This window comes from Podarcis pityusensis (assembly GCF_964106645.2).
Source record: "Podarcis pityusensis genome assembly, chromosome: 1".
NCBI lineage: Eukaryota > Metazoa > Chordata > Lepidosauria > Squamata > Lacertidae > Podarcis > Podarcis pityusensis.
In genome coordinates, this window is record NC_138028.1 from 31,429,614 (window position 1) to 31,445,758 (window position 16,145).

Consider the following 16,145-nt stretch of genomic DNA (forward strand, 5'->3'; position numbering starts at 1 on the left):
CTTTTCATGTCAAGAGCCACATTACCTCTGTGGGGAGTATTACTTATAACTCTTAAATTGTGCTTTATAGATCCAATAATCTCTTAGATCACAGCAGGTGGGGTCAACACCCAGAGTAGGCAAAACCTTTTCTTTGTGTCATTCCCTCCAATCAGTTTTTCCTCTCACTCTGCTCTTCTCCTTATTCTCCCCTTTTCTGCAAACAACTGCTTGCACTGTCCTTGCACAAAATACTGCATATGAAAGGCAATCAGGATTAGTTAGCATGGAAATGCTGCAGTCTGTTGTAGGATGAACAAACTGCTCCGTTCTTCCGCTAGCAGCTCTCTGGTCATGGAAAGAAGCTTTTCTCTCTCCCTCTCCAGTATAAAAATGTAACAGACTAAAAGTTTGCAATTGGAAATGAATATGGATTGGTGCCTGAAAGTAGTGGTTTCCTACAGCTCCCATAAGGTCACCCTTCTCTCACTTTAAGCTCCACCTTTACAATGAGATGATAGCAGTGTTCTGCATGTCATCCTACAAGAGGGTGGAGGCAATCCCCACACTAGGCCTCAGCCCTGTATACCAGAAGGAGCATCTCCATCCCCATTGTTCAACCCAAACACTAAAATCCAGCACCAAGGGCCTTCTGGAGGTTCCCACACTGCGAGGACTGAAGCTACAGGGAACCAGGCAGAGGGCCTTCTCAGTAGTGATGCCCAACCTGTGAAATGCCCTCCCATTAGATGTTATATAACATTTAGGAAACATCTGAAGGCAGCCCTGTATAGGGAAGCTTTTTGAGGTTTAAGGTTTTATTATGTTTTTTTACGTCCTGTAAGCCATTCAGAGTGGCTGGGGCAACCCAGTCAGATGGGCGGGGTACAAATAAGTTTTTATTCATTCATTCATTCATTCATTCTGTATGCATATACATAGGGGCCGAAGCATAATCCCAGTGGCCAAGCGGTAGAAACCTTGGACTGACTTTTCTTTACTAATATCTCTTGTAACAAAATAAAAAAATTCCTTCCAGTAGCACCTTAGAGACCAACTAATAGGTTTACCACACCTATCAGCCAACCACCCATTCCCACCACCCTTCTGAGTAATACCCCTCCCCACCCTCTCACTATATATAAGGGTCTGGTGACTTCTGTTTCAGTGTATCTGAAGAAGTGTGCATGCACACGAAAGCTCATACCAAGAACAAACTTAGTTGGTCTCTGAGGTGCTATGGGAAGGATTTTTTTTATTTTGTTTCGACTACAGCAGACCAACATGGCTACCTACCTGTAACTATCTCAATCCTAAGTATGTTTACTTGAAAGTCCCACTGCTCATCAGGAAAGTGTGTAGGATTGCAGCCTAAGATTTGGAAGAAGGAGTAAAGACTAATTCTCAGACTAGCAGATGACATAAAGCAAATAAAGACTATATAAACTACAATTAAGAAGAATATAGATCCATTAGTAATTTTGTCTTTAAACAGACAAAATATTTATACAGCATGAATGTGTATGCTCATTTTTGTTTGTGGTAGATATGCATACACACACATTAGAAATAAAAACAGAATGCAAAATAAGGCGATAAACTGACATGCAAAAATGCTACTGAGAAGAACCTGGGAGTTGCATCTGAGTACCAAAGAAGTGACCTTACAGTAGCAATGGTAAGTGGTATTTTCAGCCAACTGTAGAAGAGAAGCTCTGAAGGGGGATGAGTATTAAATACTACTACAATTCTCCGCTGAAGAGCAGTATCTACAGATGAGAGAGGCAGTAGAAATAAGTATTGGAGAATTGCGTGTTCCTGAAAATGAGATCTCATGTTAGCCCTCTTGGTTGCAAGCATCAGTTTATACTGCGTTTTCCTTATGTTCCTAGTCACTGAGGGCAACAAGGAATTTTTCTGTTTCTGACTGGAGCAAAAACTTTGAAGTGATTTTCCAGGATGAAGAAGGTGAGCTAACCTGTAATTGCATTATTGTTGCCAGAAAAAGAGTGTTTGGGTTTCTACTACTAGCAACCAATTTTTTATGAAGTTTCCATAATATCTCACAAGCATCTATAGATTTATTCTCCAATCACCTTCATACTGGCTATATAGTAAAGCTAAGTGAAAACGCTATTGCACTTAAGTTCTGCTTGCAGGCTGCCCATGGCCACTGTAAGAACAGGAAACTGAGCTAGATGGGTCTTTAGCCTGGTCAAGTTTTGTGAATCCCAGTCCAGTTAATTTACATTACATCCTTTTATTATCTTGTCTGAATATAAGGTGCCTGGTGTGCTCGAAAGAACTAATGGGAGGAAAAAGTATATGGGTGTTACATTTATCCCACTTTGGGTAGAGTGGGATGTTGCATATAAATAGTATACAGTAGTATGGTACTCCCTCTAAAGTGAAGAGTTTTTTTTTTGACAGGTGTGTTTTAGAAGGCATAGGATTACCTCAAGATCTAACTGGTCTCTGATTTGTTCTGTCTTGTAGCCTTGGACTGGGGAGGTCCTCGCAGAGAGTGGTTTGAATTGATCTGTAAAGCTTTATTTGACACTACCAATCAACTTTTTACCCGCTTCAGTGACAACAACCAAGCTCTGGTTGGTATTTTCCCATGATTCATTGGTGGAAACAGGAAACATTGCAGCTGTTCATGTTTTCTGTAGAGAATTCACATTCTTTTTCAGACTTTTTCTAGTTTTCTCCTGTAAGCAGAAAGAAAATTGGTTTGCCTCTTTCATGGGGGTATTAAAAGGCAAACTTGAGCAGGAAGATGAATTGTCATGAGTAGTACAGATAAATTCTATGGCAGCTATGAGAAGTGCAATCTGTAATTTGATTTCCTAAGTCATATTTTCTAAAATATAGAAAGTAACACTGTTTCTTTGCAAACTATATATGGCATGCTCATGTACTGGCATGCCTGTTTCAGTGCTGTTGAGAATACACTCAGAAAAACAATCTTTAAAGGATGTGAAGATCTTTGACCACAGGGTACAAGGAGAAGAGTACATGGGGCTTTTTCAGGCATTAAATCTAATCCTAAATTAGAGCTAATTCTAAGCTGTTGTAACTGTGAGCTGCCTTGTTTGTAGGTACATCCCAACCCCAACCGGTCACCTTTTCTGCGGCTGAAAGTGTATGAATTCGCAGGGCGCTTGGTTGGAAAGTGCCTCTATGAGTCATCTTTGGGAGGGGCTTACAAGCAGCTGGTGAGAGCTCGTTTCACTCGGTCTTTTTTGGCTCAAATCATAGGATTGCGGATGCATTATAAGGTAAAATTGCCTGTGGGTTTTGTTCTGCTTTCGAGTATAAATCAGAGACCAAGCACGATTCCACAGCACAAACTAAATTTGTTTTCTTTCCTTCCCCTTCTCTATCTCCTTTTTCCTCTTAGTATTTTGAGACAGATGACCCAGAGTTCTATAAATCTAAAGTTTGCTTCATCCTGAATAATGATGTCAGTGAGATGGAGCTAGTCTTTGCTGAGGAAAAATACAGCAGATCAGGACAACTTGAGAAGGTAAGAGCCATTGGTTAGGATGGTGCAATTTGAAATCCTTTTATCCGCAATGGGGAAAGGAGCAATGTCTCAATAGGAGGGGAAAGATGTGAAGGGTTCATCATTGTGTGGATTTATAGAGTAGATGGGACTCCACTCATAAATTCTCTCATGCCTTGTTTTCAGGAGGTTGAGCTGGTAACAGGTGGTGCTCAAATGCCAGTTACAAATGAGAATAAAATTTTCTACCTGAATCTTCTTGCACAGTACAGACTGGCGAATCAGGTTAGAGAGGAAGTGGAACACTTCTTGAAAGGTAATGTGTATGCTCTGCACTTTTTTTTATTAATGTTGTTCAGAATTGTTCTTTGTTGATGCCCTTGCCTGGCTGGCATGATTTTTATCTATTCTGCTCTCATCTTCTAGGTCTCAATGAACTGGTCCCTGAAAACCTCCTTGCTATTTTTGATGAAAATGAACTTGAGGTAAACTAAGATATTTGCTGTCTTTGATCCTGTTGCACCTTCCTCAGATGAATGTGAGATAGCTGGGGGGTAAGGAAGAGTGGGGAACCCCCATTCACAAGCATTCCCTGTACGGATATAGTAACATAAATAATTTTAACCATACCAATTTTTATGAGGCTTTCCATATAAACTAGATAAACTTTTAGCCGGCACAAAATATATGTTCACTCAAAACTCTTAGTTTCTACTGGTTTGCTAGGCAATTTCAAGTGCCTTTCCAATCCAGTTGAATCTCTGCTCTTCCCTTCCTCTGACTTGTGATAATAAAGAAACAAGTGCCTGATTCTATGACCCCAACACTAAAAAGTCTCCTATCCAACCCTGCAGCTTAAACAACACTCTGGTGCTCTAGTTCAGATTGATTACTTCTCACTCTGTACCTTACCTACTATTCCCTACAGTATATGCCACATCCGAGATATAATGTCATTAGACTTCTTTTTCCCCAGAAGTTTCCATACAGTACTGTAATAGTTAACAAGGGTATTTGGACACATGCTTGAGTTACCAAGTCCCCAATGCTGCATTAGAGCAGAAAGTTTTAAAACCTAGAAGGAGTGATAGCTCTAGCTTTTAATCCTGAGCATCAAAAATACAAAGTGACTGTGTTAATTGAATGGTACCTAGTTTAAAGGAAAAAAGACAACTGTACTCTGACTGAAACTTTATTTTCTTCCAGTTGCTAATGTGTGGTACTGGAGACATCAGTGTCTGTGATTTCAAAGCACATGCTGTAGTAGTGGGAGGTTCTTGGCATTTCCGAGAGAAGGTAAGAAAGATTAATTGCCTGCTGTACCAGACTGGATTGGTTGTACTTTGTGTAGGTCATGACTGAGACAGTGATTATGTATATCTTCATGAGGAAACACTACTTCGTTTTCCTTTGGCTGGCTTTTAGACCTCATGAAAGCTCTTTATACGTGCATCTTTTACGCTTTCTCAGTTAAGGGCAATGCTTCCTTTGGGCCAGATCTTTAAGTTACTTAGCAACAGCAAACATTTGTGCACTCCTGTAATTTTATTACAAGGTTCCAAAGAAACATCAAAAGTAGCAGTGGAGCTTAAAGTGAAATATCACTTTGGGAGGTGTGATTATGGTAGCGTACATTAATTCATTTTCTGGCCTGTCCTCATAACTGGGTGGTTTGCAAGAAATTTAGTAGGTCCCCCCCTCCCCCCGTTCTTGCTTCCCATACCTCTTGCTGTGTCTTCCAGGTTATGCGGTGGTTTTGGACAGTGGTCTCCAGTTTCACACAAGAGGAACTGGCCAGGCTGTTGCAGTTCACCACTGGTTCTTCTCAGCTGCCTCCTGGAGGATTTGCTGCACTTTGCCCATCTTTCCAGATCATTGCAGCTCCGACGCACAGTACACTGCCAACAGCCCATACTTGGTGAGTACCGGTACCTGTCACTGAGTCTTTCTGTCATCTGCAGCAAGCTGATCATGAGCAGCCTTCCACTGATCTTGCCCATATGTTTTTTCAGATATTTTTAAATGCCATATAACTGCTCAGGTGGGTTACCCTTGCCTATGAAATGCTGAAAGCGTTATGTGTACATGTCTCATGCTATGTACTAGTTTTGTTCTTTCTTTCAGTTTTAACCAGCTGTGCCTCCCCACTTACGATTCCTATGAAGAGGTGCACAAGATGCTGCAGCTGGCCATCAGCGAGGGCTGTGAGGGTTTTGGCATGCTCTGACTCCCACAGAAGGAGTCCATCTCGCTTCCTTAATTCTTCAGGGCATTGCCCAGCCCCACTTCACTACTCCAGTCTCATGCCCAACCTAAGGGCAATGGAGAACGGAGCAGAGGCACCACGCAAACAGAAATGTCAATCTGCAGTGTCACATGGAGGCCTCCCCATGTCTGAAGTACATTATTGGGAGCACATATTGCCCCTTCCCCTTTCCAGTATGGTACATGAAATGGAGTGGAGTTCTTCTCTCGAGGTGACATGGTACTTGCATTTCACAGGACGTTACTTGTCTGGTTTTCTGAAGGAAGAAAGCTCATAAGCAAAGAGTTCCAATTTGTTACAGGAAGAGATTTGTAACTTACAGTATTCCAGTTGCTTTGGGGATGAATGGACCACTATGGAGCTCTAAATCCCCAGATTATGGGAAGCCTTAATACTTTTCCATGCCTTTGCCCAAGTTTTCACACAAGTTAATCCCCTTTCCACTTGGATGTTACTGGAAGGCATAAAATCACCCCCACCTTGCTTTTTAATTTTCTTAGCCACTTTCCCCTGGATGCTGTCAGCACTTACTCTTGCAAAAGAGGGAAGGCAGCATTTATGTCACTGGATTACTAGTGCTGATATTGACAGTGACTTCGTTCTACCTCTACCAAGAGCTGGCAACAGGATATTATTTCTGCAGTGGCAGCAGCTTCTGTTGCCTTTGCCACGGAACTGGAAGAAACTTGTTTCTCCTCCCATCCCTTTTTCTGACCATGGTCATGAACTTTGGCAGGAGCTTGTTTTCCCTACCATCCAACTAATTTCCCTTCCTCATAGGATAGATGAATGTATCTACCTGAGGTCTGATGCATATGCTAGCACTGACCTTTTGGGGTACTTAGAATGAGGTGGTGGTAGGCCAAGAGGCAGCTATGATTGTATGCATCAAACATACATTTGTATGCAGGTAGAGTGAGGTGATCAGTATTGGATTGGGCCCAGTAGCTCATTCTCTCTCCTATTCTACACAGACAGGCGTCTACCTCTCCCACATGACAGCCAGAGTATTCTCTAGCATGCTTCGGGCAGAGAATTGTTAAATAAGGTATTGCTACCTGTGTCCTTCCCCCCCGCCCCTGATAACCTGCTTTTTTGTGTTCTGAGCATTCCATGACATTTGGAGTGGGGTGTGGTTAAACTGCGGGTGCTTATCCAGGCAGTAATGAAGTGGGTCTGCAAGGCAACACATTGCACTACCCACACTTCAGACTACATGAGGAAGCCAAGATGAGCTTTCATGTACAACTGACCTCTTAATTCTGAACACGTCCTTTCCACTGCTCCCATTTCCTTGTCAATGAAGGAGTGGGAATTCAGGGATCTCAGCTGGCAGTCTAGCCATTTTTTTGTCAGCAAAGCCAAAATCTGATTGGATTGTGAACTGAATATTTTGTTGGCACCGGAAGTGCATTTCTCCTGGTCAGGAGAGAGATGTTGGTGGCTGTTACTAAATGGGAAGAGCCTACAATATGACTGCTTGGATTGAGGGAGTCCCCCCCGCCCAGACTAGACTCTTAATTGGATGTCTCATAAGAACAAACTTAGGAAAAATACAATTTATAGTTGTGCCAGCATTTTTAGTTCAATCATTCTGCCATAGATTGGGGCTATAGCATTGTTCAGATGACACATTTTGTTATTATTATTTTTAGATAGCTGTACTCCCCCCGCCCAACATAAACAGAATCATTTGCAGATCAGAGGGGAAAAGACAATTTGCAAACTTGCTTAAGTAGAAGTTCAAGCCATTATTTTGCCAAAAATGTTAGAACTCTGAGTATTGGGACAACTCAGGAATCCCTTCCTTTTGGGGCATTTTTAGAGACCACCACTGTATTTTCCTTCATGGCAGGCATATTTCCACTCCTTTAAGCAGTTGCTCTTTTTAAAAGCATGTACATGCCATCTTATTGCACTAAGGGCGGCTTCTGTAATCAGTGCAGTTAGGGCTCCTGAATGCCTTTTGACGCTACCCACTCCTCTCCCCAGGGACCAAAAGGAGGTTATGCTGTGCAGCTCAGCCAGTTGATGGTTGTAGGGTGCTGCTTGGTGCTGTTCCAGTCCTTTGTCTTGTTCCCTGGTCTACTGGAGGCTTTTCCAGCCATGGCTCGAGGTTGGTTCTGCTACATCTTCCTCAGGAATCCCCTCCTTTCTTCTTTAGAGCTCAGCTGTTTTTATACTGAGGACTGAGTGGCTGGATATTCAGCAGACATCCTCTGCTTGAAACCACTCACCTAATAAAATGTATTTGGCACTTCTTGCCTCTTTGCAGATGCGAAGGATTTTCTTTTTACACAAGCACAGTCAGAGCAGTGGTGGATGCTGCTAGTTCTTCGCTTAATAATGCACTTGTGTGTTTTCTCCTACCCTTGCCCCCATCATCAGCAGGTCCATTCTTCCCAACGCTTTATAATTTCAATGCACAGGCTCTGATTTTCCTAAATCTTACTTGTTCTTTCCTAACCTTGTGTGTTGCCCTGATTCCCGTGCGAAGACATGGTACGGGCTGTGCTCTAGCCATCTATACTGTGTGTATGCGTGTCTTCTGAGGAGGTTTGTTCCTTTTCATTGGCCCTAATTTGTTCCATCTAATGTTAAGTGCATTGGTTTCTAGGATAGCGGTTATGCTCATGGTACAATCTCAAGTAGATCTCTTTCACCTGGGGCTGCTGTGGATACCAGAGGACTTGGCCTGCATCTGAGAACTTATCTTGCATGTTTTAGAAACCAAGACCTATTACTTTAGTTTGGCCAAGGCCTGTTTCCAGATAGCCAGCTCCAAAAGGAATTAAGCAAGATTATGTAATCCTCTAATAGATTATTCTGTAAATAGTTTGTACAATAAATAAAATATTTAAAATTTGGTGTGCTTGTCATATATAATGAAAATTGCTCTTGTATTGTTTTCCATGCAAGGCTTCTCTGAATAGTTTCCATCCCATTTCTTAAGACAGTTTTATTACTGACATTTTGGCACCAACTCTGTTGTAGTGCAAACTATGGCTTCAAATTACAAAGTTTCATAATGAATGTAAGCAACGGTGGTGCTTGCATGTTTGAAGCCCACTCCCAAAATAATTTTGCTGAGGCACTTGCCAGAACTTGGGTAGGATTGAAGTGAAAAGCTGGCTTCACAAAATAAATTGGGATTATCCTAGCAATTGCCTGGACACAGCGATTTACATGCTATTATTGGACATGTATTTCAAACTAAAAAGGAGTGATTTTTGTGATCCTAACTCCACAGATCACTTCCCTCTATGCCTTGGACAATGTTATTAACATAACATTAAAAAAATAATACTTTAGATGCTTGTGTTTGATGAAATGACAACATATTATTAAAATAAGAGAGTATAGAAACACACTTTTCAAAACAACTGTCTTACATTCCAGTCAATGACTACTAAAATAAAATCCAATAACCCAAATGCACAAGAAATACATACTTGAGTAGCAAACAAACTTGAGCCAGAGTGAACCTTTGAAAAAGCTTTCTCCAAACAGCAAAATTTTAATTAAATGGTAAAGGAGAAGAGAAATACACGAGGTTCTCTGGTTGGGGATTTCCAAATAGATGAGGCAGCTAGGGAGAAAGCCCTGGTCCCCACTAATTTCAGCTCTGACGGAGCAAATGTCTCCCAGTCTGAGAATGGGAAGAATATATGGGAAGGTACTTATTCAGGTACATGACTCAAGTCATTTTGAGATTTATAGGTAATAAGTACCTAAAAACTACCTGGGTAGTTTTTAGGTACTTTACTTTACAGTACTTTACTGTATACTTTACAGCAGGGATGGAGAACCTGTAGGCCTCCAGATGTTGTATGCAGCTCCCATCTGCCAGCCACTATTGCCTGTAGTGGATGATGGGAGTTGTAGTCCAGCAACATTGGGAGGGCCATAAGTAGTCCACACCTATGTATCCTATACTCCTAGTATACTATGTTTCTCTGCAGCCTTAATGTGGATTTAGAGGAAGAAAGGGGATTATAATTTTGTGAAATGGTGCTTCATCTTTCCTGAACGTCTGCAGAGAAGATTCAATACCTATTTGTGGCTTTGGTTTTCATTCCTTAAGGCATTTGGTTTCCAGCAATCATCATTTCCTTTTGCACATAGTGATCAAGAAGTTGATTAGGGCAAAGCAGACGACCTGATTTCCCAGGATTTAAAGGAAACAAGCTCATTGCTGCTTCTTGGCCACTAGAGGGAAGCCTGCACTTAAAACATAACTACTGCCAGTGTCTCCATACCCATCATGACCATACATCTGAAATGTACATCCATAAGATGGCTTTACACACCAAAACTTATTTTTAAATTTCTATCCTGTTCTTTCCCATGAAGGAGCCCAGGATGTCAAAACTACAAAACAGCAGGATGATACTTAAAACACACATCTTAAAACAGTTGCATATCCTCACAGTTATAAGTTTCAAGGTGGGGAGGAACAGTACTGTATACTTCACCCACCAATTCCCTGGGTGAACAGGGATGTTTTAAAATTTCTCTTTAATTTTGTTAATGATGGACAGGTGTACCTCACCAGCATGGGCATTCCATAAATGGGGGACCATTACTTTAAAAGAAAAATGTCACAGGTCAGCGCCAACTGGGCAGCACCCACAATGGAACCTCCCCTTCTGATTGTAGGGTGCAAGATAATTGGGGGTAGGCTCTTCTTTAAGAACTTAGGTCTCAAGCTGTTATGGGCTTTGCATGCTTGTACTAACGCCTTCAATTGGGCCTGGCAGCTCACTATAAGAAGGTGGTTCTTACGTCCAGGGCAAGTCAAGAAGAATGGGGGTGGATTTCTCCCTCTGGTTTCATTTCACATTTATAGATGATAATAGGGATTCTGATCTATCTCCTTTGTGAATCTGGAAGCAGGTGGTGGTTATTTTTGTTATAATCCAGGTTGAAAGGCTGTGGCCATCCATGCTTTTCCAGGCTCTCAGTGTATAGCCTATTACTACTGCAACCCAGACTTCGGGTGGTTTTCATGCATTTTTGACACTTAACTGTTTTAAGTGATTTAAGCGTGGTTCTTCTAACAGATTCCAGGACTTGTCTCGTTCAGATGCAATGCAAAAACATGGTATAGCATCATAGGAACAAGCCTGGCTATGCAGGGCCCCAAGAAGACCAGAAGTTTATGCTTCCATTTTTATCTAATCTGAGCTTACTGTTATGTCTGAATCTGGACAAGCTGTGGTCAGCCTTAACTGGTTTATTGAAGCAAGTCAACTTCAAAGTGTAGTGGAGCTGGCTTAATAAACTGTAGTTAAGTGTAATCAAAGTTAACAGTGATCAGTTGGGCACTTTAACAATACAGAAAGCTAACTGGTTTAAATTTGCCATGGCTGCAATGTTTATATGGCTAGCAAAAAAATATGAATCAACTTTGCAATTCCATAGTAAATAGAAACTAGTAAGAATTCAGTTTTGAACAAGATAACAGGAGGCAATCAACTACAGGGCACTTCCAGACAATTGTCTTCTGGTGCTACTGAATCGTTCTTTCAGTGCTCAGAATTGCAGTTGACTTTCTACCCTAGTGCTGTGTGAACATGGTATGTTTTTTCCACACCAGTGGGCAAGACAGCTCTGTGGATGGAGCCGTTTGAAACTTGGAGTTTTAGAAAGAAACAAGATCATAGAATCATAGACTCATAGAATTGTAGGGTTGGCAGGGGCCTCAAGGATCATCTACTACAGGGGTGGCCAACTCCCAAGAGACTACGACTACGATCTACTCACAGAATTAAAGGTCAAAGTTGCTGAGCTTTTTTGGGGGGAGGGGTATGCAGGAATATGCAGGTGGGATTGAACCCATGACCTTGGCATGCTCTAACCAGCTGAGCTAGAAGGAGGAAAATATTCGTCAATTTACTCAGGACCGGGCCTGATTTTATTCAGCTTTATTAAGACTGCATTCAGATCTAGGGCTTATTGCATTTGTTTTATTGGTTGTAATGCTAGTGCTTCAGTCCTGATTATGAACATTCCTTTTATACGGCAGTACCTGTTGCAATAAAAAACCCTGTGGCTTTTTGATAGATACACTAGCATGTCATGCTAATTTTTTAACAGCTGGGATACGGGCCAAATTTCATCAAGTGTGTGGCAGTGGTGTGATCATGAAAACCACAGGAAAATTACAACACCAAACTTCTGTGACTTTCCAAGATAATGTAGCTGCAAATGGTTTTTTCCTCCCTGGAAAAAAAATAACATGGAAATGAGTGCTAAATGTTTGCTAGATTCCACTAAATTTCCAGAAGTGACTTTTACATTGTGTGAAAGATCACATAAACCTGAAAACCAGAATAAAGTGCTGTCTTGTACAGAATCTTGTTTTTCTGGGCCAAAGTGCTTCCCTTCCACCGAAACAAAATGTGGTCAGTGTACTTAGTGATTCTTCATACATGTTTTTATACATGCAGGGCCCGTTTTATGAACACAATTTGTTCCCTGGAAACTTTTCGTTTGGCAAGCTCTTACATAATGAATTAATTTTGTTTGCATGACAAGTTGACAATTTCTATTGATTCCTATGGGGGAATTTCTAATGCGTTCTCAACAATGGACTTCATGGTGTGTATAGTGAGGTTTGGGTACTAATTCCTTGTGTTCAGATAAACAATTATTCACATAGCAAGCATTCATAAAGCATGACCAGCGTATATATACCCCTTATATTTTTAGGTTTTCATTTAAAAGATAGAACTTGATTGTGAACAACAGTTATACATGTATAATTGACTGGCTGTGAATCTGTTAGGAGTGGTGGTTCTCTACTGAATAGCTTCAGTGTATTCTGCATTTAGAAGGAATACTGAGTTTCACTCTGTTTGACTTGCCCACTTTATCCTCCTCTGGTTCTTTTGGTCCTGTTTTAAATCCCTATGTGGGTCAAGCTAGAAGTTGCACTTAATGCCTGGATGCCTACATGCTTGCACAGTTGAGTGCATATAAGTGTTCAGGCCCTGCTAATATCTCCCTGTGTTGCTTCCGTTTTTACTCTTTTCGGTTACCTCACTTTAAAGGCTGAAGGTGTTCCCTTTTCCTCTTCCACTGTATTAAGTTGACCTTCCTTCTGCAATTAGAGACATTAGAGCTTGCGCTCACTGGCGAGAGCCAACTTTGGCATGGTTCAGCCTGAAAAAGGAAAAAATCCTCGCAATTCTAAGGCTACTTGCCCTGTTCTGTTCTCTGATGATCCGAGCAGTGTGTGTTCATTCCTCCTCATTCTCCCTGGATAGCTCTCACCTTTCCAGTCAGTCAGGGTAATTTGCCCTGGCACCATTTTGGCACAGGCTGGACCTCAGCATCGCTAACAGCCAGGGTCAGCTGTCAGCCTCGGAGCCATAAGCCTAATTCAATATTACACATGTAGGTATTTTTTCCAAGTTCTCTCTGGGCTGCAGGCTTAAAGTCTCTGTTCTCAGCTGGGGTCCTTGATGCAGTCACTTCCCTTGCCGTTACACAACACCCCATTAGGAGGAATGGCACAAACAGGCTTGAAGGGGGCCCCTCCTCCTGCCCAGCAAAGCCACAGCCCCAAGGTTCACAGAATGGAATGGATTTTCAGTTAGGAAGAAAGCTGCTTTCTTAAACATTTCTGTTCCTTCTCCCATCTCAGTTTTGTCATCGTTTATCAGAAACACGCTGCGGCTCCTCGCCCTTGGGAAGCAACCTGGCTCTTCCTTACCTGCCTAGTCTGTACCAATGCCTAACAGTGACGTAGGGCCTGCAGGAAACCTGCCATGAAATTGGGGGTTTGTGTTGGAAGGTTAAACAAAAACAAAATCAGCATTCTGCTTGAATATTTGGGTCTTAAAATACAATTGCAATTTATTACCAGGATCCATTGTGCTTTATTGGCCATGGCCATGTAAATGTACAGTTTCATGAGCAAAAGAAGAAAAAAAGCTTACATTTCTGTCAACAGCAAAAAAGAACACGGGGAGAGAGAAACAAGGGCAGCATTCATTACTAAGGTCATGCCCAGCAGCCCATGTAAAACTGGATTTTTCTCTTAGTCAGTGTAGAGTCCAGTGGTTCAGCAGCAGTTGTGGACATTGTGCCCAATTAGCTGCGACCTGGGTAGCACATTCCTACCCGCATATTTTGTGGTCAGGATGATTCATTATGACGATTATACAGAGGAAACGGCTCTTGGGAGACTTCACTCAATATGATCCCCAGAACTGGCAATGGGTATGCTGTAGCAAAGGCCATAAAGAGCCAGTTCCCCTTTGGAAAATTCAAGTTTCAGACAAAACAAACAGTTTTAGGAGAGTCTGGAGAGGTCATGAATACTACAAAGTGCTGTCATATTTTGCTGGACTGTAGCATTGACAAGACTTGTATGTTTGTGTTGGCTGTCGCTTGGTTGAGCTTACAGCAAGCCTAAACATCCATGTGCTAGAATGTTACTGTACAATATTACTTCAGCTTCCAAAAATTAGGTGCACTTCCCCCCCTCCCCTTTACTCTTGCTTCTTCTCCCATGGTACCTCATCCATTAACTACCTATGCAACGTCTGTACATGCATTTGATTCTCTTTCACATTGGTGGTTAGCAGAGTAGACAAACTATGGGGCATGACACTCTCATTTCCAGAAACAGACAATCCACAAGCTTGTAGAGTAGAGAGGGGAGCTTTTGGTCCTCCAGCTATTACTAGACTACAGTTCCTATCATCCCTGATCATTAACCATGGGGCTGACAGGAGTTGGAGTCTAATAGCATGTGGAGAGCCATAAGTTCTTCAACCCTACTGTAAAGAATCCAGCTAGTTTTTAATATTTCCTACCTTCAAGAATAGGGGACGCGGGTGGCACTGTGGTCTAAACCACTGAGCCTTGGGCTTGCCGATCGGAAGGTTGGTGGTTTGAATCCCCGTGACGGGGTGAGCTCCCGTTGCTCGGTCCCTGCTCCTGCCAACCTAGCAGTTCGAAAGCACTTCAAAATGCAAGTAGATAAATAGGTACTGCTCTGGCAAGAAGGTAAACGGCGTTTCCGTGCGCTTCTAAGCCAGAAGCGGCTTAGTCATGCTAGCCACATGACCCAGAAGCTGTACGCCGACTCCCTCGGCCAATAAAGCGAGATGAGCGCCGCAACCCCAGAGTCGGTCACGACTGGACCTAATGGTCAGGGGTCCCTTTACCTTTACCTTCAATAATCTCTTTAACACCTGCTGTTGAACCTTTGTGTGCTGCAGGAGACTGGAGTATGTTCTAGGTGCCCCCCCCCCCATGTGGATCACTGGCCTCACCATTGCTGTGTATAAGCTGGGAATGTATCCAGAAACACACACAACATCTTGCGGTAGCTATGCACTGCTGGAAAATTGATAGGTATAGGAAATAAATGTTTCAGGAAGGCTTGTCTGCTTCTACTGATCTTGTTGAGGTTGATAAACTTTCAAGAAACTGCAGTGTTCAAAACAGTTTTGAAACCACCAATTTAAGGCAGCAGCAGTAGCTAAAGTTGCAGGAAAGCAGTATAAGGGGCCCACAGCCATTATCAAAGTTAATACTGATGCATACGTGCAAGTTCTTTTCCCTTTCCATGATGCATCTATTAATCAAGGGTAGTTGTAGCAGTGGTTTCAATGATATTTTGATCTGGGTTGAGGGGGCTTGTACTTTAAGAGTTTGCATGTGTGCTTCTAGTGTAAATGATTATTAGCAACAGAAATCTCACACCGCTGCTGCCCATGCTATTTTCTGTCCTTCAAAGGTGATTTGCTGGGGGACCACTCCTCCTCTGCATACAAGCCCATTTGTTGGCATCTGTTTTGTCTCGGGAGACAATGGACAAGTGTGCCTTCAGGGGTAAAGTCAAACCATTGGAGAGTTACAGCTGTAGAGGCCACATGCAAACATATGTCATGGATTGCACAAGCTGTCATGGTCAGTAGTGTTCTGTGCTTCATCCAGTGCACAATTTCCCATGGCTTATGCACCCCGGTTCTCTGTCAATGCAATACAGCCCTACAGCTTGTTTTAAAGTGTGTGGATTGTCCTTTTGTTGCATGGCTACTTCCCCCACCCCCTGTGCAGGCTAATACTGTGCAATTAAGGGCTTAACTACTATGTTACAACTTGTAAAATGTGGTCAGGCGTGCATTGATTCCTCATGTAGTCTAAGTCAGGCTCCCCATATATCTTTCTTCCTTGTACTGCATGTAGCACAGATTGAGACCAAGGCCTTTTGGGGTGCTGGAGGCTAATCCCTGGACAACGGGAGGGAGAATAGAGGCAACTGATAATGATGTGGATATTTCTTATTACAGTGGTACCTTGGGTTACATACACTTCAGGTTACATACGCTTCAGGTTACATATGCTTCAGGTTACAGACTCCGCTAACCC

The 16,145-nt window shown here is 42.3% G+C and overlaps 1 protein-coding gene across 1 annotated transcript in view; it reads left to right on the forward strand.

The window, feature by feature from the left end:
- The window catches only part of AREL1 (apoptosis resistant E3 ubiquitin protein ligase 1), a 21,577-nt gene extending 12,958 nt beyond the window's left edge, over positions 1-8,619 (forward strand). Inside the window, exons 12-20 of the mRNA XM_080998123.1 lie at positions 1,872-1,947; positions 2,476-2,585; positions 3,081-3,260; positions 3,383-3,508; positions 3,674-3,803; positions 3,914-3,972; positions 4,694-4,783; positions 5,230-5,405; positions 5,612-8,619. Coding sequence (XP_080854249.1) covers positions 1,872-1,947; positions 2,476-2,585; positions 3,081-3,260; positions 3,383-3,508; positions 3,674-3,803; positions 3,914-3,972; positions 4,694-4,783; positions 5,230-5,405; positions 5,612-5,714 — 1,050 coding nt within the window. The 3' untranslated portion in view covers positions 5,715-8,619. The remainder of the gene's footprint in view (positions 1-1,871; positions 1,948-2,475; positions 2,586-3,080; positions 3,261-3,382; positions 3,509-3,673; positions 3,804-3,913; positions 3,973-4,693; positions 4,784-5,229; positions 5,406-5,611) is intronic.
- Positions 8,620-16,145: the final 7,526 nt, after the last annotated feature.